The 22,078-nt window shown below is 39.0% G+C and overlaps 1 protein-coding gene across 1 annotated transcript in view; it reads right to left on the reverse strand.

Annotated features, from left to right (window-relative positions):
- DPP6 (dipeptidyl peptidase like 6) overlaps nucleotides 1-3,448 on the reverse strand; it is a 423,259-nt gene extending 419,811 nt beyond the window's left edge. The window contains exons 1-2 of the mRNA XM_017860556.1: nucleotides 3,412-3,448; nucleotides 2,386-2,484 (exon numbers count right to left, since the gene is read on the reverse strand). Of these exons, the coding sequence (XP_017716045.1) occupies nucleotides 2,386-2,484; nucleotides 3,412-3,448 (136 nt within the window). The remainder of the gene's footprint in view (nucleotides 1-2,385; nucleotides 2,485-3,411) is intronic.
- Nucleotides 3,449-22,078: the final 18,630 nt, after the last annotated feature.

The following is a 22,078-nucleotide window of genomic DNA, read 5'->3' on the forward strand; positions in this document are numbered from 1 at the left end:
TGGTGCTGGTGGCTGGTGGTGGAGGTGGGGGTGCTGGGGCCGGTGGAGGGGGTGGGGGGAGGGGGTGGTGCTGGTGCTGGTGGTGGTGGTGGTGCTGGTGGTGCTGGTGGTGGGTAGTGCTGGTGCTGGTGGTGCTGGTGCTGGTGTTGGTGGTGGTGGTGCTGGTGCTGGTGGTGGTGGTGGTGCTGGTGCTGGTGGTGGGTGGTGCTGGTGGTAGTGGTGGGTGGTGTGATTCCCATGTATATCACTGAGAAACAGTTCCGTGGACAAACCTGCTCTGTAAAGACATAATAGCTTAAAGTGAATGAAGTAACTCTGCAATGATTAACGGAGCCTTTATCATTGGTTTTTGACAACTACCAAAGAGTTCACTCTTTTTTTTTTTTTTGACAGGGCCTTGCTCTGTCACTGAACTTGGAGTGCAGTGGCACGATGACAGTTAACTGCAGCCTGGACCTCCCAGGCTGAAGCCATCCTCTCAGCTCAGCCTCCCGAGTAGCTGGGACCACAGGTGCATACCACCATGGCTGGCTAATTTTGTATAGAGGTGAGGTTTCAACATGTTTCTCAGGCTGGTCTCAAATTCCTGGGCTCAAGCGATCTGCCTACCTCGACGTCCCAAAGTGTGAGCCGCTGTGCCCTACCTCACTCATTGTTTTTTTAATACCACAAGTCTAAGTGTTTTGTTTTGTTTTCGTAACTGCTGGGCATTGTTTCTCAGCTCGGTTTTGGTTCCCCCAACCAGGGTTTAGCAAGACTAACATTCTAGACCCAACATTCTTCCAGGGCTCTATTCTCAGCCTTCTCTAACAAGCTCCTAGCTATCGCTTTAAGACTGAGTTTGTGCACTGTCGCTGGGACGTCCTTTGAGAAGAATGAGAACTTCAGATCCTCCTCTCTGCGTCTGGTGTGTTAGGATTCCCATTGGCTGCTCAGATTTGTCTCCAACACAGCTTTGCGCTCCTCACAGAGAGTAGTCATGTTTTCCTCTGAAGGTCTACCTGAGTATGCCACAAGTGCTTGCATTTGCCAATGCACGGGTGAACACAAACATACAGCAGACACCAGGTCAGCCGAAAACAAAAGGCAAAATCAATTCCTCCACCAAAAAAAAGGCCTCTGTGCTTTTTTTTTTAACTTGTGTGTGCCCTTGGTGTTCATGATATACTGCTCTCATTTCTCCCCATTTTTCTAAAATGCATTCCCTCTGAGATCCATCTACTTTTTTCATTTTTAAATAATCTAATCTAAGGGTCAGAAATCTGTAGAGGACAAAAGAGAAGTGGTTGCCCTAAGCAGGAGACTAACAGCCAAGAGTCATTGTTAATTGATTTCTGAGAGTTTGTGAAGCATGAAAAGGCATTTCAGAAGCAGTTTGACAGAAAAAAAAAATACAACGACACTTGATCACTCAGCAAAACAGGACAGTGGGAAGAGCACTGAATTGGAAGTCAGGGGACAGGCTGCTAGCCACAGCTTGCACTCATCAGCTCTGTGACCTCAGAAAAGTCACTTGATCTCTCTGGACCTCATTTATTATAAAAGCAAGGATCCGAACTAGACTTTGATCACTATAAAGGTTCTCTGGCCTGAGGATAAACCTTCAAGTGTATTCCACTGAAGCAAAGACTAAATGTAAGCAACAGGAATGCAGACAACAGGGAGATGCTGTCAACTTGGCCTATGGAGGGATGGGTGCATCTTCCATGAATGCACTTGAATTATTTCAGACGCAATTAGAAGAAATAGATTATGTTCTGAACCAACACAGGCATTATGAACATATGCCTTCTGCCCCCAACTGTATTTTGTTCTGTTTTTTTTTTTTTTTAAATCCCCCACACAAGGAAAGTAGATTTAATCCAAATTAAAGTTCAACAGGGAAAATAAATGAATCTGCATCTACGTACGGCACAGTATGGTTCATTTGGAAGCTATTCTACAAGAACCCCGTGAGTTGCTTTTGGTCCTTTTGCCTAACGGAAAGAGAGCAAGAGAAAAAATGGGAATGAAGATAGTGGAGAAGGAAGGAAAGCTCACCATGCCCTGCACTGTTCCTGTTGCTAAGCAACACCCCGCAGCTCCCCCAGAGAAATGATGTCTCTGGGAGGTGGCACACAGAGGACACGTCTTCAGCAGACGCATTTCTCATTGAGTGAAGGCTGTGCGGATGCTTGGGAGGCAACACCATTACAAAAGCCTGATTTCACCAGATACACACTTTCATAGAATGATAATCTGACGGTGATCACAGCAAAAGCTCTGTAGATCCCCTTTTGTGGCCAAAGGGGGAAATCTGAGAGGCAAATTACCAGACCCAACCTATTGAAAGTGGAGGTGAGGCGTGGGGAAGCAATGTCCCGTGCATGAAGGACCTGGACTTACCACTTATCCACTTAGCCTCGGGGTCATGAATTTTGAAATCTTCACTGAAGAGATCTTCCACAGTGACCTTCTTCTTTTGAGACAGACTGTTATCTTCCGCTAGAAAAAAAAAAAGAAAGAGTTAAACTTGTTTCATAATTAGTAAAATGCGAGGACCATAAACATTGATTGCCTTTCATAAACAGTATGGATGGGAACAAACATCATGTCCATCAGTGAATGAGGATAAAAGCCAGTCTCGTATTCTGTTTTTAATTAAACTATCAAAATCTATGCTAAGGAGATCATGATTCAGTAGAATAGCATCGCACCTCCTCACCCACACCTGCAGCATGTAAGTGATCATATTTCTTAGTATGGAGGTAAATAATTCTTTCAAGATTGGTTTATGAACAATAGGGTGGGAATAGTTGAGAGGAAGGTACGGATATCCAGAATGGATCTCAGTCATATGATGTAATTGATCATTCATTAAGTGCAACATTTTGGCTGCTGGGAATTCAAAGACACAGAAAATATTCCTTAGGTCTTCATTCTCCATAAGCATCACTTGTCCCTGGCTGTCTCTGGACTGTGGGTTAGTTCTTGTTCAGACAGGATAAAACCCCAATTATTTGTACACTAACTACCAGATTCTGACTTACCGCATCTCAGTTACAAGGCTTAGGAGTAAGCACTTGGGATAAGCCTGTGAACACACTCAGCTAATGTTCATCCTAAGAGGAGATGTTTAGTTAATGGCACCAGTGGGTGAGACTTTAAAAATCTGAGAGCTTTTATCCTGTATTTCCAGGGGTCAAAGCTTCTAGAGCTTTTGCTCCTCCTCAGAAGAGGCTCTCTCCATTAGAGGCACAAAAATCCACTTACCGACTTTGAAAAGACACAGGGCTGTCAGCTTGCCTGACCTGTGAGCCTACAGGCCAGGCCATTCCACCACCTTCACTTCTGTGATACTAACAAGAAACTCCTCTGCATATTAACCTGACCATATCTGATGGGTATTATCTACCTAGGATGCTTATTTACTTCCCTGCCCTCTTAAATACAAGATGCTAAATACCATTGCACATTTTTTTTTCAAAGACTTCCAGTTCTCATTTCAACAGTTTCCTGTTGTGCTGTTATGTGGGGTGATCTTGGTGCTAATTGAGGTGCATTATGTCTGTGTGCATTCCACATTCAGGGTCTGTGTGCATTCCACACTCAGGGTCTGTGTACATTCCACACTCAGGGTCTGTGTGCATTCCACATTCAGGGTCTGCGTGCATTCCACACTCAGGGTCTGTGTGCATTCCACACTCAGGGTCTGTGTGCATTCCACATTCAGTGGCTCTAGATCTGTGTGCTTTTGTATTTCAGTGTCTGGTGGGTATGTCTGTTTCTTGTTTCAATTTCTGGCTGTTACACTTTTTCGACTGTTATTGTTCTTGACCTTGACAGAACCATTTGCCTTTTTTTTTTTTTTTGAGCAGCAGCAAGATTTATTGCAAAGAATGAACGAATAAAGCTTCCATAGTGTGGAAGGGACCCGAGCAGGTTGCCCCCATTTGCCTCTTTTAATTTTCTGTTTTGAACTCTCTGGCAGGTTAGAAAAACAGAAAGAAATTTTGTTAGGATTACATAAACATATAGGAATAAATAATCTCTAAATAAAATATTCAAAGCTTCTAGGACCCTAGTACATTGCATGTGTTTTATTACGTCACTTTTGGTTTCTTCCTTTTGGGTCTGGATGTTGGCAAATTACTGAAGTTGTCAGAAAAGTCATGTATTCCTTTGTGCATTGATTGATCTCTTGAATATCAAATAGGGTTACTGTGGTTAGCAGTCTTTTGAAAATTACAGAATGCTGCGACTCAAGGTGGCCTTATTGTGAGACTTGACTGTATATGGAGCTATCCTGGGTGCTGAACATAGCACATTAAACCAAACCAAGTTTTTTCTTCGCTCTAGGAGCTTTCTAGGTGTGGATGAAGCAGCCCCACGAAAAGGCACAGGGCTTCAAACATGACACACTTCCATATACACGACAATAAATGAGAATTTTAAAAATTACTAGACATTGATCTAATAAAGTTACACTCTGATCTTACAATTAAGAAGTCTAAAACTTTCTGAGACATTCTTAAATACATGGTCAGAAAATAAATAATCATGATAAAATTTACATTTTATCTGATTAAACTTCACTATTCAAGAATGATTCTAACCACACAACTTAAGGTATCTATGTGTCTCATAAGAAAAAACATGTAAGACTGCCATTTAAACAGACTTTGGAAATAAAAGATGAAAAGGCAATGTATTCACTTTCTGAAAATCTTTCTTTTATACATGTATTTTATTTTAAAACTGTAATTTTATTTGTTTTTTAAAGATATTTTTAAAACACTTAAGACTTCTGTATAGGGAAAGTATGTGGTGGAGTCTTATGTTATATGCTATTAAAAGTGTTCCATTCAAGCCAGGACATGACTCTGTCCTTAATTAGCTCTGTCTCCTTAAGAGACTCACTGCTGGCCTCTCTGGACCTAGATGGCTCATTTGCACATTCAACTGATATCTAATTCATTGGTTTATGGTTTGATTCATTCCCAAAATCATCTGAGATAATGACAGGCACAGGTGACTGCCACATTCCACAAACCACGCTGAGCCCTGAAGAAGAGAAAGGCCTTATACAAGCTCACAGAGCAGTGGAGCCAAAGTGGAACGAATGACCAGAACACAGCAGGGATGGTACCAAGAGGAACAGGGCTTGTCCTGCTAATATGGAAGCAGACTATTAAATAAGAAAGTGGGAGGGATTCCAGGAGAACTTGCTGAAGGAAAGAGGCTACTAGCCAAGATAAAGGAGAGAGACAAACATTCAAGCTAGGAAGGATCGTAAGGGCAGGAAGATGTTGGTGAATGCAGTATTTTCAGGAGATTGTGTGTGTTGGCATTGGCATTGGCAGACAGTGTGAACAGGAAATTCCTAGAGGGGAGGGAGATTCTCTCATTGTATTTGATATTCTGAAATTCCATTAGAAAATGCCCACTTGTGGATTTTCTTTAAAAATTCTACTTAACAGTCAGTAATATTTTCAGCTGAAAGACTACCTTTCTTCACATCAGGAGTACTACCAATAATTATCTCATAAAATATGACTCCTCCAGCATTTGGTCCCCTCCTTCCAGAATCCCAGCTGGGCTGTGCCAGAGCTTCTAGGTCAGTCCCCACACCTTGGGCTTTTCTTAAGTTTTTCTACCTTTTTATGCCTCTGGGAGTATTTGGATGATTTCTTCAGTGCAGTCTCCTAATTGTCAGTATTTTAATACACCTAGACTATTCTATTACCCAACTAAGGATTTAAATTTAAAATAATTACATTTTAATATCTAATATGTCTAAATAATCTTTTCAAGATCATCTATTCATATTTTATAGTTTCATGCTTCTTTAGAGTCATAGTTCTTGAAAAATCTAAAATATCATTTTCTGTTTTCCCTATTGATTTAAATTTCTTTGGATTTTGGTTTTCAGGTGTGTTGGGTCGGTTTCTGCTTCACAGGGGGATGTTTTCTGCAGATGCCTTGTGGTTCTTGGTCGTAAGCTTCTGTCTTACAAGTGTTCTGGGTTTTGAGAGGCCTCTGGTTGGGTGGTCCTCAGGCAGTTTTGAGATTCTGTCTAGGTAACAGCTCTAAACTAAGTCTTAGGTGACCATTTGGGCTGGAGCCCTTTCCCCCAAATGGGTGATGTGATCTGAGGCCTTCTGACCACAAACCCCGTTTTCAGGCAGGGGCTCCATGTACCCCTGGTCTCTCATGAAAACCAACCTTCCAAGCCCTCCTGTTGTGCCTGACTTCAGTCTCTATGACTTGAGGATGATGGAAATTTGGCCTTCTCTCCTGCTGTAGGTTTTTACCTGTTCCTTCTTGTGAGGATGCCTTCCTTTTCAATCCAGGTATGTGAAGAACTCCTGCTCTTGTTTTTGAGAAAGAAGCAGCTATGCTTTTGTTTGCTTTTTTATTATTATTATACTTTGTGTTCTAGGGTACATGTGTAAAGTGGGCAGGTTTCTCACATATGTTTGTTTGCTTTTTGAGATGGAGTCATGCTCTGTCAGCCAGGCTGGAGTGCAGTGGCACAATCTTGGCTCACTGCACCTTCCGTCTCCCACATTCAAACGATTCTCCTGCCTCAGCCTCCTGAGTAGCTGGGATAAAAGGCACCTGTCACCAAGCCTGGCTAATTTTTGTATTTTTAGTAGAGACAGGGTTTCACTATATTAGCCAGGCTGGTCTCGAACTCTTGACCTGAGGTGATCTGCCCACCGCGGCCTCCCAAAGTGCTGGGATTACAGGTGTGAGCCACCATGCCCGGCTGTAGCTATGTTTTTTGTTATTTATTTTGCTGTCACTTCTACATGCTTGCCATCAAAACAAGGAACATTTCTGTGCTCAATCTTCCTTCTTAAACTGGAAGGCAACATAAAGTTGGCGATACAAGAAGGGGCAGTGGCTTTCACTGTTTGGATTTCATCCCAAAGGCAATTCAGGGATAACTGAAAAATAAAGTTCTTTCCAGCCCTTTAGCTTGATATATTATAGAAAACTCCATGGCACTGCAAATTGACTTGGCCTGGTTAGCTCACCAGCATGTAAAGGCATGCTGAAATCTGTAGTGATGTAGTTATTCTTTATGGAGGCCAATGTGTAATGCAAATTTCTCAGCCTCCTTTCCCTTCCTCAGATATTTGTTAAATAGTAAAATTCCTGGAGAACCCTTTGGAACTCCTTCTCTAAATATTTTAATACCAGAAAACTAGAAATAAATCCCATCACCTGAGCATAGCTGCTGGAGGGGCATGCAATTCCTGCAAGTAGAGGTGAGCTACCGACAAACTCAGCTTGATAACAAAGAAAACCTACCCAGAAGAGTCCAAGACCTTCTGTAAGGTTCTGCTTTTGTGAGCAATTTGGAATAACTGACAACTCTAAAGTGCTTTATAGTCTTCCAAGTGCAATGATATTTATTATTTCTCCTGATCCCCACCATAACAAGGAGGAAGGAGAGTTACACTGAGCTACTGAGAGATAAATGACTCTTCCAAAGATGTGAGAGGAATCGGTTGGCAGATGTCAAGCATTAGGTATTTTCAAAACTCAAAGGAGACAAGGGCTTGGTGGGCTAGCTTTACAGGGGAGACAGACCCCCAAGCTGAGGCTCAGAGTAAAGTACTCTTTGTATTTAGAACAATTTGTATGTTATTCCTACAAAATGGATACTATTTGTTTGCTTCCTTACCAACACTTCACAAAAACAGGTGGAAATCAAAGAAGCTGTCCATTTTCCAATGTCTGTACCATTAATTCACAAATTCCAAAGAGATCACTTTTGCTTAAAAATAAACCACTGCATCCTGTTCCATCAGCAATGGACCTAACACAGATGCTGCTAAGTAACAAGGAAAAAGCTCAATGAGAACACAGGAAACACATCATTTAGTTCTGCCAGCATATTTATTGATTGAGTACCCTGTGTCAGGCCCTGTGGATGCTGGAACAAGACTTTCAATTATATTGCTTTCTTTTTTCTTAAAGTAAAAGAGATAGAATCCATGCTATGTGTTGTAGGTGCTACTCCTATTTCCTTGGTAGATTCTTATCATAATGAAAGAATAAATTTATATCATGCTATACCATCAAGAGATTAGAAACAATAAAATTTAAAACCAGGTAGCATGTCTGCAAATCATCATATGAACCTTGGGTATTTCGACTGAATCCTGAATTAAACTGTCCCACTGGCAGATTGTTCACCATATGAATCCATAGGTCAGAGCTGAGATGGTAACATCTCATCCATACACAAAAACCCCAGAGATGGAAGGAAGCCACGGCAGCAGCTGTGAGTCAGGGGAACATTCTCTCTCCTTACAAAGAGTGAGATTTACTCCAAAATACATAAAAATATATTTCTCTGAAGAACTCTCTCTAGAACCATCCAACCCTGAATGTAAGAAATGAAATAACTATTGTTGGGATAAGAATTGCATTAAACAATTTTGCCTGAGTGATGCTAGAGGAGCTACAAGAAAATGTACAGTCAATACCTCTTTACAATGTGTGTGGGTGTTTTACTTTCTGAAAGTTGATCATGTTTTCTTTTCTGCCACCAGGAGCTACTATCAATGAACTAGTTATTTGCTTTCAAGTCTATTTCCCGTACTAGCTTGATATTTTCCTTTCCTGTTTTAGTTAGGAATTGCGACTTCATCTCTCCAAGGGGCCTGGCAAACAGATGTTCAGTCCATTTCTTTTGAATGAAGAAAGCATTTGTTTTAAAAATCTGTGCCTTTGCTTGTATTTCTGCTTACTTTTTTGTAATGCAGTCTTTGTGTTACTAAAGTATATTTATGGTTATACTCCAGACTTATGTCTATAAAAAGTCTCACAGAGATACTAATTTATCTTAAAAGCTTTTCCTTACACATTCACATGTCTTCAAATCATCTAAGAAAACTGGTAGCATAATACCAAAATTAGTCACATAATACTTTTTATTGATATTGTAGAAACTAAGTCATCAGCATTATTCAGTACATCTTATGAACTAAGAAACTGTAGTTATGCTTTATTTTAAGCTTCTAAATCAAATACATCAAAGGTATTCATTCCCTCTTCATGTCCTTGCCTCCATTCTTTTAGATCTAGGAAATAAACTGAACTCTTAAGATATATTCAGCTGCCTGTTTGCTTTAGTGAGTAACAGCCATTAGGCACCTGTGACTTCACATATGTGGATAGGTTGATATGTTTCCCTACCTAGTTTATTCCTTTCTTGACACCTTTATTAGAGATAAAATTTACATACCATAAAACTTAGCCATTTAAAATCTACAATACAATGGTTCTAGTATGTTCACAGAGTTGTGCACCATTACTGACCTAAATCTGGAACATTTTCATTACCCCCAAAAGATTAGCATAACAATTAGCAGCACTCCCCATTCCCCCACATCTCTCTTCAGCTCTTCGCACCAAAAATCTTCTTTCTCTCTAAACATTTGGCTATTCTGGACATTTAATATAGATGGAATCATACAATATGCATTTTGTCATGACCTGATTGTTTCACTTAGCCTTGTGTTTTCAAAGTTCATCTATGTTGTAATATGTACAGAATGTACCAGTACTTCATTCCTTTTTATAGATGAATAATATTACAAGCTAATGATGTTGAGCATCTTTTCATGCACTTACTGGTTATTTTTATATCTTCTTTGGAGAAATGTGTCACTTTATTCAGATTATAAAAAATGCTGAAATTAAGAGATTCACTGTCAAGAAAGATACTGCCATCCTGAGAGCATGGGTGAAAAACTTTTGCTAATACCTTGAAAGATCAAAAGGTAAGCATTCAGTCACACAAAAGGCCCTTTGAAGAGCTTAAATGTGTGATTCACAGACCCCAAAGCTCTCTCAGCAGAAGCCAAACATAGAGATGAAAGTATCTAGAAGAATCCTAGGGAAGAGCCACTTGTCTAATGGAATGAATTCCCATGACATACATAGAAGATGCACAGATTCTTAAGAATTTATATCTGTAGAAACATTGCCAGCTTGGTCTGAAAAGGAGAGAGGGAACACGAAACAAATAAAGGTTGTTGGACTCTGTATTAGCCCATTCTCACACTGCTGTAAAGAACTACCTGAGACTGGGTAATTTATAATGAAATGAAGTTTAATTGGCTCACAGTTCTGCATGGCTGGGGAGGCCTCAGGAAACTTACAATTGTGGTAGAAGGAAAAGGGGAAGCAAGCACCTTGTGATATGGTGACAGGAGAGAAAGAAAGCAAAGAGGGAGGTGCCACACACTTTTAAACAAGCAGATCTCGTGAGAACTCTATCACAAGACAGCACTAGGGGGATGGTGCTAAACCATTAGAAACCACCCCCATGATCCAATCACCTCCCACCAGCCTCTCATTCAACATGTTAGGATTACAATTTGACATGAGATTTGGGTGGGAACACAGAACCAAACCATATCAGACCCCCAAAATTATCAGGCAGAAAACATGCTTATAAAACTACTCAGCTATAAGCTCAAGCTGCCATTCATGAAGAAGAAGGATGACTCCCAGATGGCAGACCTGAGAGCCCTAGGATACTATTCCCAAACCTGTAAACCTAATGCAGTTTCCCCAACTGAATTGGGAAGTTGTTTGGAACTAATGACTCCTTTTTTCCCCCTTTCTGAAGAAGAATGTCTATAACTGTCATTCTATACTTGTCCCACTACTGTGTTTTCCTCTCTAGTTTCTCAGACCCACTGTAGAGATGAATTGTGCTTTGGATGGAGTATGCCCAGAGGCCTACTCAAAACTCATTCAGATGATTTCAATATTAAAATCTGGGAACTCTGAACTGATGAGATCACAGACTTTGAGTTGATACTATAACAGGTTGAGATTTCTGGGGACCTTGGGGTGGAGTAAATGAATGTGCTTTATATATGAGAAGGACGTGAATCTTTGGGGGTCAGAGAACAGAAATGTTAGGTAAGACAGGGCCATCCCAAAGATGTCTATGTGCATGGGTATTATGTACTCAGTTGTACCTACCAACACATCCATATGTTGACGCCCTAACCCCCAATATGATTCTATTTGGAGACAGAGCCTTTAAGGAAGAAACTGAAGTTAAATGAGATAAGAGGGTGAAGCTCTAATCTGGTATTACTAGTGTACTTAAAAAGAGGAAGAGAAACAAGAACTCTCTTTTCCTCTCTTCATGCACACATATGTGCACTCACAGAGAAAAAGTAGGGAGAGGATACAGCAAGAAGGTGAGGTCTGCAGGCCAGGAAGGGAGAATTCACCAGAAACCAACCCTGCTGGCACCTTGATCTTGGACTTCCAGCCTCCAGAAGTGTGAAAAATGACATTCTGTATTTATTTATTTATATTATACTTTAAGTTCTGGGATACATGTGCAGAATGTGCAGGTGTGTTATATAGGTATACATGTGCCATGGTGGTTTTCTGCACCCATCAACCCATCATCTACATTAGGTATTTCTCCTAATGCTATCCCTCCCCTTGTCCCCCACCCCTGACAGTCAGTCAGAAGAGACCAAAAAAAGAATAAAGAAGGATGTAGTATGCCTACAAGATCTAGAAAAGAGCCTCAATAGGGCAAATATAAGAGATTGTTGGCTGAATCAGGAGGTTGACAAAGAGAGAGATAGAAAGTTTATTCAAAGGGATAATAACAGAGAACTTCCCAAATCTACAAAAAGATATCAATCTTCAAGTATAAGAAGGTTATAGAACACAAGCAGATTTAACCCAAAGAAGACTACCTCAAGACATTTAATAATCAAACTCTCAAAGGTCAAGGATAAAGAAAGGATCTTAAAAGTGGCAAGAGAAAAATAACATACAATAGAGCTCCAAAACCTCTGGCAGCAGACTTTTCTGTAGAAACCTTACAAGCCAGGAGAGAGTGGCATGGCATATTTAAAGCCCTGAAAGGAAAAAAACATTTATCCTAGAATAGCATATTCAGTGAAAATATCCTTCAAACATGAAGGAGAAATAAAGACTTTACCAGACAAACAAAAGCTGAATGATTTCATCAATCTCAGACCTCTCCTACAATAAATGCTAAAGGGAATTTTTCAATTTGAAAGAAAAGGATGTAAATGAGCAATAAGAAGTCGTCTGAAGGTGCAAAATTCCATATAGTGACTACACAGAAAAACAGACTATTCTAACAGTATAGCTTGGATGTGTTAACAACTCATATCTTGAGTAGAAAGACTAAAAGATGAACTGATCAAAAATAATCACTACAAAACTTTTCAAGACATAGACAGTACAAGAAGACACAAATAGAAACAACAAACAGTTAAAAGTGGATAAAGTGTATACTTTTATTGGTTTTCTCTATGCTTGTTAGTTTTTTTGTTTATGCAATCAGTAGTAACTTGTCATCAGTTTAAAATAATGGGTTATATTATTTGCAAACTTCATGGTCACCTGAAATCAAAAAAACAAACAACACATACACAAAAAGTAAAAAGCAAGAAATTAAAACATACCACCAGATAAAATCACCTTCATGAAATGGAATACAGGAAAAAAGGTAAGAAGAAAGAGAAGACTGCAAAACAATCAGAAAACAACAAACTGGCAGGAGTTAGTTTTTACTTATCAATAATAACCTTGAATGTAAACAAACATACATCAAAAGCCATAGAGTGGCTGAGTGGATAACAAAAGACCCAATGACTTGTTTGTTGCCTACACGAAACACACTTTACCTATAAAGACAAACAGACTTAAAATAAAGCGACGGAAAAAGACATTCCATGCCAATGGAAACCAAAAAAGAGCAAGAGTGGCTATTTTATATCCAACAAAATAGATGTCATGACAAAACTATAAAAGAGACAAAGAAGGTCATAATACAGTGATAAAGTGGTCAATTCAGCATGCGGTTATAACAGTTGTAAATATATATGCACCCAACACTGAAGTACTGAGATATATAAAGCAAATATTATTAAAGCTAAAGAGAGCTATGGACTCCCATACCATAATAGCTAGAAACTTCAAAAACGCCACTTTCATCAGTGGACAGATCATCCACACAGAAAATCAACAAAGAAACATTGAACTTACTCTGCACTGTAGACCAAACCGAACTAATACATATTTACAGAAGATTTAATCCAATGGCTACAGAAAATACATTCTTCTTCTGAGCACATGGATCATTCTCAAGGACAGACCATATGTTAGGTCACAAAATAAGTCTTAGAACATTCAAAACGTGAAACTGTATCAAGTATCTTCCCTGACCATGATAGAATAAAACTAGAAATCAATAACAGGAGGAATTTTGGAAACTACACAAACACATGGAGATTTAAAATGTGCTTCTGAATGATCAGTGTGTCAATGAATGAATTAAAAAGAAAATGAAAAAATGTCTTCAAAGGATAATGGAAACATGCCATACCAAGACCTATAGGATACAGTGGGAGCAGTAGTAAAAGGAAAGTTTGCAGCTATAAATGCCCACATCAAAAGGCAGAAAAACTTGAAAACTTCAAATAAACAACCTAATGATGCATTTTTTAAAAACAAGAAAAGCAAGGCAAAGTAAAATTAGTAGAAGAAAATAAATAGTAAAGATTAGAGCAGAAACAAATGCAATTGAAAGGAAGAAAATAACGCAAAACATTGACAAAACAAAAAGTCATTTCTTTGAAAAGATTAAAAAAATTGACAAACCTTCAACCAGACTAAGAAAAAAAGCAAGAAGACCCAAATAGATAAAATTGGAGATGAAAAAGGAGACATTACAATCAATACCATAGAAATTCAAAGGATCATTAGAAGCTACTATGAGCAACTATATGCCAATAAATTGGAAAAACTAGAAGAAATGAACAAATTCCTAGCTAGATACAACCTACCAAGATTGAACCATGAAGAAATCCAAAACCTGAACAGGCCAATAACAAGTAACAAGACCAAAGTCACAATAAAAAGTCTCCTCACATAGAAAAGCCTAGGACCTGATGAATTTCACCAAACATTTAAAGAAACATGAATACCAGTCCTACTCAACCTATTCCAAAATATAGAAGAGGAAGAAATACTTCCACAATGCATTCTACAAGGCCAGTAATACCCTGGTACCAAAACCAACAAAGACACATTTTAAAAAGAAAACTACAGGCCAATATCCCTGATGAACATTGATGCAAAAATCCTCAGCAAAATGCTAGCAAATCAAATTCAATAACACGTTAAAAAGATCATTCACCATGACCAAGTGGGATTTATCCCAGTGATGCAAGGAGTTCAACATATACAAAATAATCAATGTGATATTTAATACATCATATCAACAGAATGAAGGACAAAGAACATTTGATCATTTTGATTGATGCTGAAAAAGCATTTGATAAAATTCAACATACCTTCATGATTTAAAAACCCTCAAAAAACTGTGTATATAAAGAACATACTTCAACACAATAAAAGCCATATATGACAGACCCACAGCTAGTATTATACTGAAAGGAAAGCCTTTTCTCTAAGATCTGGAACATGACAAAGATGCCTACTTTCACCACTATTATTTGATACATTATTGGAAGTCCTAGCTAGAACAATCAGACAAGAGAAAGAAATAAAGGGCATCCAAACTGGAAAAGAAGTCATATTATCCTTGTTTGTAGATAATGTGATCTTATATTTGGAAAAACCTAAATATTTCACTAAAAAAATTAGAACTGATAAACAAATTCAGCAAAGTTGCAGGATATAAACTCAACATACAAAATCAGTAGTTTTCTATATGCCAGTGGTGAACAATCTGAAAATAAATTAAGAAATGTATAATCACTGCAAATAAAATAAAATACCCAGGAATTAACCTTACTAAAGAAGTAAAATATCTCTACAATAAAAATGATAAAAGATTGATGAAAGAAATGGAAGCAGACATAAAAAGTAAAAATATTTGCCAAGTTAATGGATTATAAGAATCAATATTGTTAAGATTTCCATACTATCTAAAGCAGTCTACAGGTTCATTGAAATCTCTATCAAAATACTAATGACATTCTTCACAAAAATAGAAATAACTACCCTAAAATTTACATGGAATCACAAAAGACCCAGAATACCCAAAGTTATTCTAAGTAAAATGAAGAAAACCGGATGAATCATATTATCTGACTTATACTGAAATTATACTATGGAGCTATAGTAATACAAACAGCATGGTACTGGCATGAAAACAGACACATAGAGCAATGGAACAGAATAGTGAACCTAGAAACAAATCCATATACCTATAGTGAACTCATCTTCAACAAAGTTGCCAAGAACACATATTGGAGAAAGGACAGTATCTTCAATAAATTATGAAGGAAAAACTGGATATCCATATACAGAAGAATAAAACTAGACCCTTCCCTCTGACTGTATACAAAAATCCAATCAAAATGGATGAAAGGCCTAAATGTAAGACCTCAAACTACGAAAGTACTAAAAAAGTTGGGGAAACTCTCCAGGACACTGTATTGGGTAAAAAATTCTTGAGTAAGACCCCATTAGCAAAGGCAACCAAAGCAAAAATGGACAATTGGAATCACATCAAATTAAAATGCTTCTGTGCAACAAAGGAAACAATCAACAAAGTTAAAAGACAACCCACAGAATGGAGGAAATATTTGCAAACTATCCATCTGACAAGCAATTCATAAGCAGAATATATAAAGAGGTCAAACAACTCTATAGGAAAACATCTAATAATCCAATTAAAAATGGGCAAAAGATCTGAATAGACATTTCTCAAAAGAAGACATACAAATGGTAAACAGGTATATGATCATCACTGATCATCAGAGAAATGCAAATCAAAGCTATAATGAGATACCATCTTACCCCAGTTAAAATGGCTTATATCCAAAAGACATTCAATAACAAATGCTGACAATGATATGCAGAAAAGGAAACCCTCATACACTGTTGATGAAAATGTAAATTAGTACAACTGCTATGGAGAACAGTTTGGACGCTCCTCAAAAAACTAAAAACAGAGCTACCATATGATCCAGCAATCCCACTGCTAGGTATGTACCCAAAAGAAAGGAAATCAGTGTATCAAACAGACACCTGCACTCCCATGTTTGTTGCAGACCTGTTTATAATAGCCAAGATTTGGAAGCAACCCAAGTGTCCATCAACAGATGAATGGATAAAGAAAATATGGTACGTATACACAATGGAGTACTATTCAGCCACGAAAAATGAATGAGATCTTGTCATTTGCAACAACGTGAATGAAACTGGAGGTCATTATATTAAGTGAAATAATTTAAGAAAGACAAACTTGGCACAGAAAGACAGAGTTGGCATGTTCTCACTTATTTGTGGGAGCCAAAAATTAAGCAATTGAACTCATGGAGCTAGGGAGTAGAACAATGGTCATCAGAGGTTGGGAAGGGTAGTGGTGGATGGTGGGCAGAGGGGGATGGTTAAAGGGTACAAAATAGAGTTAGAAAGAGTAAGATTTACTATTTGATAGCACAACAAGGTGACTATAGTCAACAATACTTTATTGTACATTTTTAAATAACTAAAAGAGTATAATTGGATTGTTCATAACACAAAGAAAGGACAAATGCTTGAGGAGATGGATGCCCTATTTACCATGGTGTGTTTATTATTTAATGTATGCCTGTATCAAAATATCTCATGTGTCCCATAAATATACATACCTACTATGTACCCACAGAAATTAAAAATTAAAAAATGAAATAGTGAATGTTGTAAATGTGTTTTGATTTTAAAACCAACTTATTATTTGATGAGAGAGTTTATTAAAGTGAAAAAAATATTGCAAATATAGGCATGCACCATGACACCTGGCTGATTTTTGTACTTTTAGCAGAGATGGGGTTTCACCATGTTGACCAGGCTGGTCTCAAACTCCTGACCTCAGGTGATCTGCCTGCCTCAGCCTCCCAAAGTGCTGGGATTACAGGATGAGCCACCACACCTAGCCAATTTAATATATGTCTACTGTCTATTTTTTTCTATTTATACATATCATTTGTGCAATAAAATTAATAAAGTCATGTTCTGATCATAAACATATACTCATACCTGAATTGAGAGCCTAAACCAGTATGTGTCTTCATGAGGTACCAACACCAAGGTCAGTTATTAATAATTTAACCTTCCCAAATGACTGGATTGCTGTATAAACACAGGTGTAGTGTGCTCCCAATAGAGAAATAACAGGTGGGACAATTCTTCACCTGATGCCTATCAGAATAGGCATGCTAAACCTGAAATACTTGTGACACGTAGCAAATACCTTTACACATTGTAAGGGGTGACTTAGTCTCAGAAATCATTATTATTTATCATATACAATGTATATTATTAATTTGAATTTCATTGGCTTCTTTTATTGATCTTCATTTAATCTCCCATCTCCATTAATTTAATAACATAGACTGTAAGTGGAGCTTAAATCTGTTTAATTGAATGTATGTAAAATAAAAAGAATTAAGTCAATGCTGGAGATTCCTCTTCCTCTTCCTCTCCTCTTCCTTCCTCTTTCTTTCAAATTTTGAAAAACATCAAAATGCATCTTCTTGTGAGTGAATTTCATTTTCTTTCTTGGTAGTGAAGATGGTAAAGAACCACCTTTTGAAACTCAGGGGTGTCCCCTAGAGAGCTGAGCTAGGAGCCCTGCATGGACTCCCACTGTGAATGGTGGGAAGGAGCAGACAGGCCAGTGCACAGCACAGTTGTTGTCCAGTTCATAGTCTTCCAAGGGCTAGCACACGGCTTCTAAGCATTCCAGTTCTGATCTCTCCATAGGTGCATTCTTTTGCCTGCCTGTAAGATATGGCCACTTTAAAAGTGGCAATGCCATTTATTTCCCTTTGTTTTAGCCTCCTGTGGCTGCTGTAACAAATGACCACAAACTTGATGGCTTCAAACAACAGAAGAGCACGCTTTCCCAGTTCTGGAGTCTGGAAGTCTAAAATCAGTTTCACTGGGCCCAAATACAAGTGTCAGCAGGGCTGCATGCTCTCGGAGGTTCTGGGGAAGCATCTTGTAGTAGTCCATTTTCATACTGCTCTGAAGAAATACCAGAGACTGCATAATTTATAAAGAAAAAGAGGTTTAATGAACTCACAGTTCCACATGGCTGGGGAGACCTCACAATCATGGCAGAAGGCAAAGGAGGAGCAAAGGCACATCTTACATGGCAGCAGGCAAGACAGCGTGTACAGGGGAACTGCCTTTTATAAAACCATCAGGCCTCATGAGACTTATTCACTATCATGAGACCAGCACAAAAAATCCACCCCCATGGTTCAATTACCTCCCACAGGGTCCCTCCCATGACATGTGGTGATTATGGGAGCTACAATTCAAGATGAGATTTGGGTGAGGACACAGCCAAACCATATCACATTTGTTCTTTGTCTCTTCCAGCCTCTGGGGGCTGCTGGTATTCCTGGGCTTGTGGCCACATCCCTCCCATTTCTGCCTGTGTGGTCACATTGCCGTTTCCTCTTTCGTCTATGTCAAATCTTCCTCTATTTCCTTCTTATAAGAACACATGTGATTGCATTGAGGTTCCATTGGATAACTAAGGGTAATCCTCCATTTCAGTTGCTTAATGCAGCCACAAAAGACCTCCTTTGGGCCATAAAAGGAAAAATTAACAGAATCCAAGGATTAGAACATGGACTTTTTTGGGGGGTGGGGGGGGGGGCATTTCTTAGCCTACCACACCCTTCAAGGCCTTTCTCCCATTTCCAACCAACCCACCACTTTAAAAGGCATCCTCTGAGGATTCAATGATCGTACATTTACTGAATGAAAAAGAAAAACATGAAGAATCTGAGTAGGGGAAAAGCAAGAAAGAAACTGATTAAATAGGAGATCCTGCAAATTATCACTTAACTGAACTTCTGGTGATTTTAATGCCATACTTAAAAGCTCAGAATCAATTTAGAATATCTGGGATTTGAAGATTATGAAGCAGCAATCTGAGAAAGTGCATCTACATATTTTTTCTGCAGATGTGATCAATGGTTGTCCAAGTAGGACCTAAGGTGAAGAGTTCAGAGAAGTTGGAAGCATTTCAATCTGGAACTTCATCTTCCTAGTTCCCCGACCTGCCTCGTTCATTTTATAGAATTGCTCTCCATTTCTCCGATTTTATTACATCACAGCTTTCTGTGTTCCTGACCATGACGTGGTATGGTAACTCTGCTTAAACTGAAATGCTGCCTTTGGTTCTGAACTGCCAGAGTCTTCAGTAAACTAGCAACTAATATAGGAGCCAACCACTTGTAAAAATAGGGCCCTTAAGGTCCCTAAAGTTAATTTGAAGCTGACCAGGAGGCACTCATCTATAGCAGGCAAGAGACTCCAGAGGAAACCAGGGACCCAGCATAAGATTTACTCATTTTCATGGTTGCCTTTAAAATAGGATGCAAAATGTAGCAACACTTGAAAAGTGCCCATTTGTAGATAAGAATGTAGACCCATTTGCCTTAGCTTATAGTATTAATGCGAGCATGAATAATAAGCATCTACTGCCATCCTTTAGAAAAATGACTCTTTAGTGTAAGGATTCCATAAATAAGCGAGATGCACCTAGCGGTCCTTCTAGAATTAATGATGGGAAGTCAAAAGAGAGACTGTTAAGATGCTCCCAGGGACCCACTTTTCAGTAGTTTGCAAGTTTGCAACTCACTATAAGGTTAGTAGCAATGTAACCTAATCCTTTCTTCTGTGAGAATCTGTCAGAACTCCCTCCTTTTGGATTTGTTTCAATTTAAAGAATGATTCAAATTCACTGGTCACATTCAAGAAATGTAGACCACATTCCTCAAGGACTTCACAAATCAAGGGGTCTTGCTTGTGGTGGTGGACACTGAAGGCTGCTTCCCCAAGAGCCAGGGCCTCTCTGCCTTCTTCCAACTCAGCAGAGCCTGACTCCTGCAAATGGTGGGCTTTCCCAACCCCCTCCAGTGAAGGTAGCCATGCAATATGGTTACAGCAAATACGCTGTCTCCTCGCAGCTCCAGAAAACTGAAAGGAACTACTCAGAAAACTATTTCCTCCATGACGGAGGAAGTGAGATGCACAAGCTAAGCTCTATGCGTCCATCCCTTCCTGCCCGTGTGGGCGAGTGATGCGTGAAGCCCTCACAACCACGTTGTCAACATACTGATGATGGCAGCAGAGAGATGGAGACTGCCTGACCCTTGACAATATCCATGAGCACTGAATCTGCCTTGGACTGGCTATGTCTAAACTTGTCCTGTGAAACAATAAAGACACCTGCAACTGGAACAGTTTTAGTTGGCTGCTCTGTCACTCACAGACAAATATATTTTGGCCGACAGACATTAACACCTGGACCTCAGATAGATGCTCAAGCAGATCCCTGAGATGGCCCTGGGATGGACTGACTAGGTTCACAAAGCTTCTATTAATACAGCATATCCAAGAGTCTATGCACACACAATGCCCTTTCTTTCCTTCCAACAATAAGATGACTTAGAGTTTTCATCAGATTCTGAAACTGGTTATGACACTGGAGTAAACAGTAGGAGAAATTTAGAGTTCAATCTCAAATCCAGGCCCTGTGCATTCCAGGATCTCCCCATTGGCTACCACCCCTTTCATTCTCCCTTAACTTCTGACCACGCCTGGCCCCTCCACAACTTCCTAGTCAGACTGTCCTGTGTCTCCCGAGGCTTCATGGCCTTCCCTCTCAGTTTTCTTCCATCTCTACTGGATCTATCTTTTAAAGTTTCTAATTGCTCATTCTCTGTGAAGCCTTCCAGGAATGCATCCTGTTCTCAATGGCCTCTCCCATATTTTGGACCATCATAATGAATATCATCTACAGCCTCTATTTATAGCACTCAGTCTCGATTAGTATTAACAAGTTAACTTTGGGCAGAAACATTATCAGTGGTCGCATCAGCAGGAGCCAAAACAACTCTCTGTTTCATGATCAGAGTAGACACCATCCCCAGCCTAGTCAGTCCACTGCAGATGGCTGTGAGCGGGCACGGAGGAGCCCAGGACTCACAGAGCAGACACCCCAGGGCAAATGAACAATCCCAAAGACCCACTCAAGCCACCTGTGCTTCCCATGATGAAACGGTTGGGGCATGGTCAGTGGTAGTAGATGGAATATAACAAGGTTGAATTTGTGGAATGAATTTAATATAGGAGCCATAACGGAGAGAAAATGCCCAAAAGATATGGAGCAAGCCACCTATTTCTACAAGGCAAAGAGTAGGAGGTATGCCTTACTTTTTATCATATACACAAAGGCTATTAAATGACTACTGAACTATTTTGCAATTTTCATTGAGATTATGTGGGACTTTATGATAAGATAATCCAATATAGGTTAAAAATTGGGTAGCAGTACAACCTAAAACATAACAATGAATCTCACAAACATATAGAAAAAAAGCAGGCATAAAAGTAGACATACCAGATGATTACATTTATGCCATAAATGCAAAGAATATAAAAACTCATAATACTACTCTGTGATGTCAGAAATGAGATTGCTCTTGAGGAGATTAATGATGGGAAAGGTCTGGGGGGCTTTTGGGATGCTGGCTGCATTCTGCTTTTTTGGCCTGGATGCTGATTATAGAATCATGTTTGGTTTTAAAATTCATCAGAATTCAAAATAGCTTACTCACATGTGTTTATATGTATGTATTTAATTTCTATATAATATTTATATTAAATATATAATATATATCCTATATGTATATCCTTCAATAAAATGTTTTGAAATTATTTGTTCAAGAATTTTAAAAAGATAAGGTGAGGGTTGGCAATGTGGTCACAGACATTAAACAGTGACAACATTTTAATTCCATAAAAAAACTCTGTTACATTACTACCCAAAAGACTGACGACTTTTGTGTTCTGATAACCTGTGCTTGCCATTAACCCAGAACCTCTCTTCACTACGACTTTGAATTATCCAAGGCTTTTCATTGATGGATGTTCTAGTGTTTCCGTCACAAACCACTGTCCACCTGCTCTAATGTGAGTTTCCATAAAAGCCAAGTGTCAGGGATGTTTTCATGCAAATCTG

Source organism: Rhinopithecus bieti, unplaced genomic scaffold (genome assembly GCF_001698545.2).
Source record: "Rhinopithecus bieti isolate Rb0 unplaced genomic scaffold, ASM169854v2 scaffold_50877, whole genome shotgun sequence".
Classification (NCBI taxonomy): domain Eukaryota; kingdom Metazoa; phylum Chordata; class Mammalia; order Primates; family Cercopithecidae; genus Rhinopithecus; species Rhinopithecus bieti.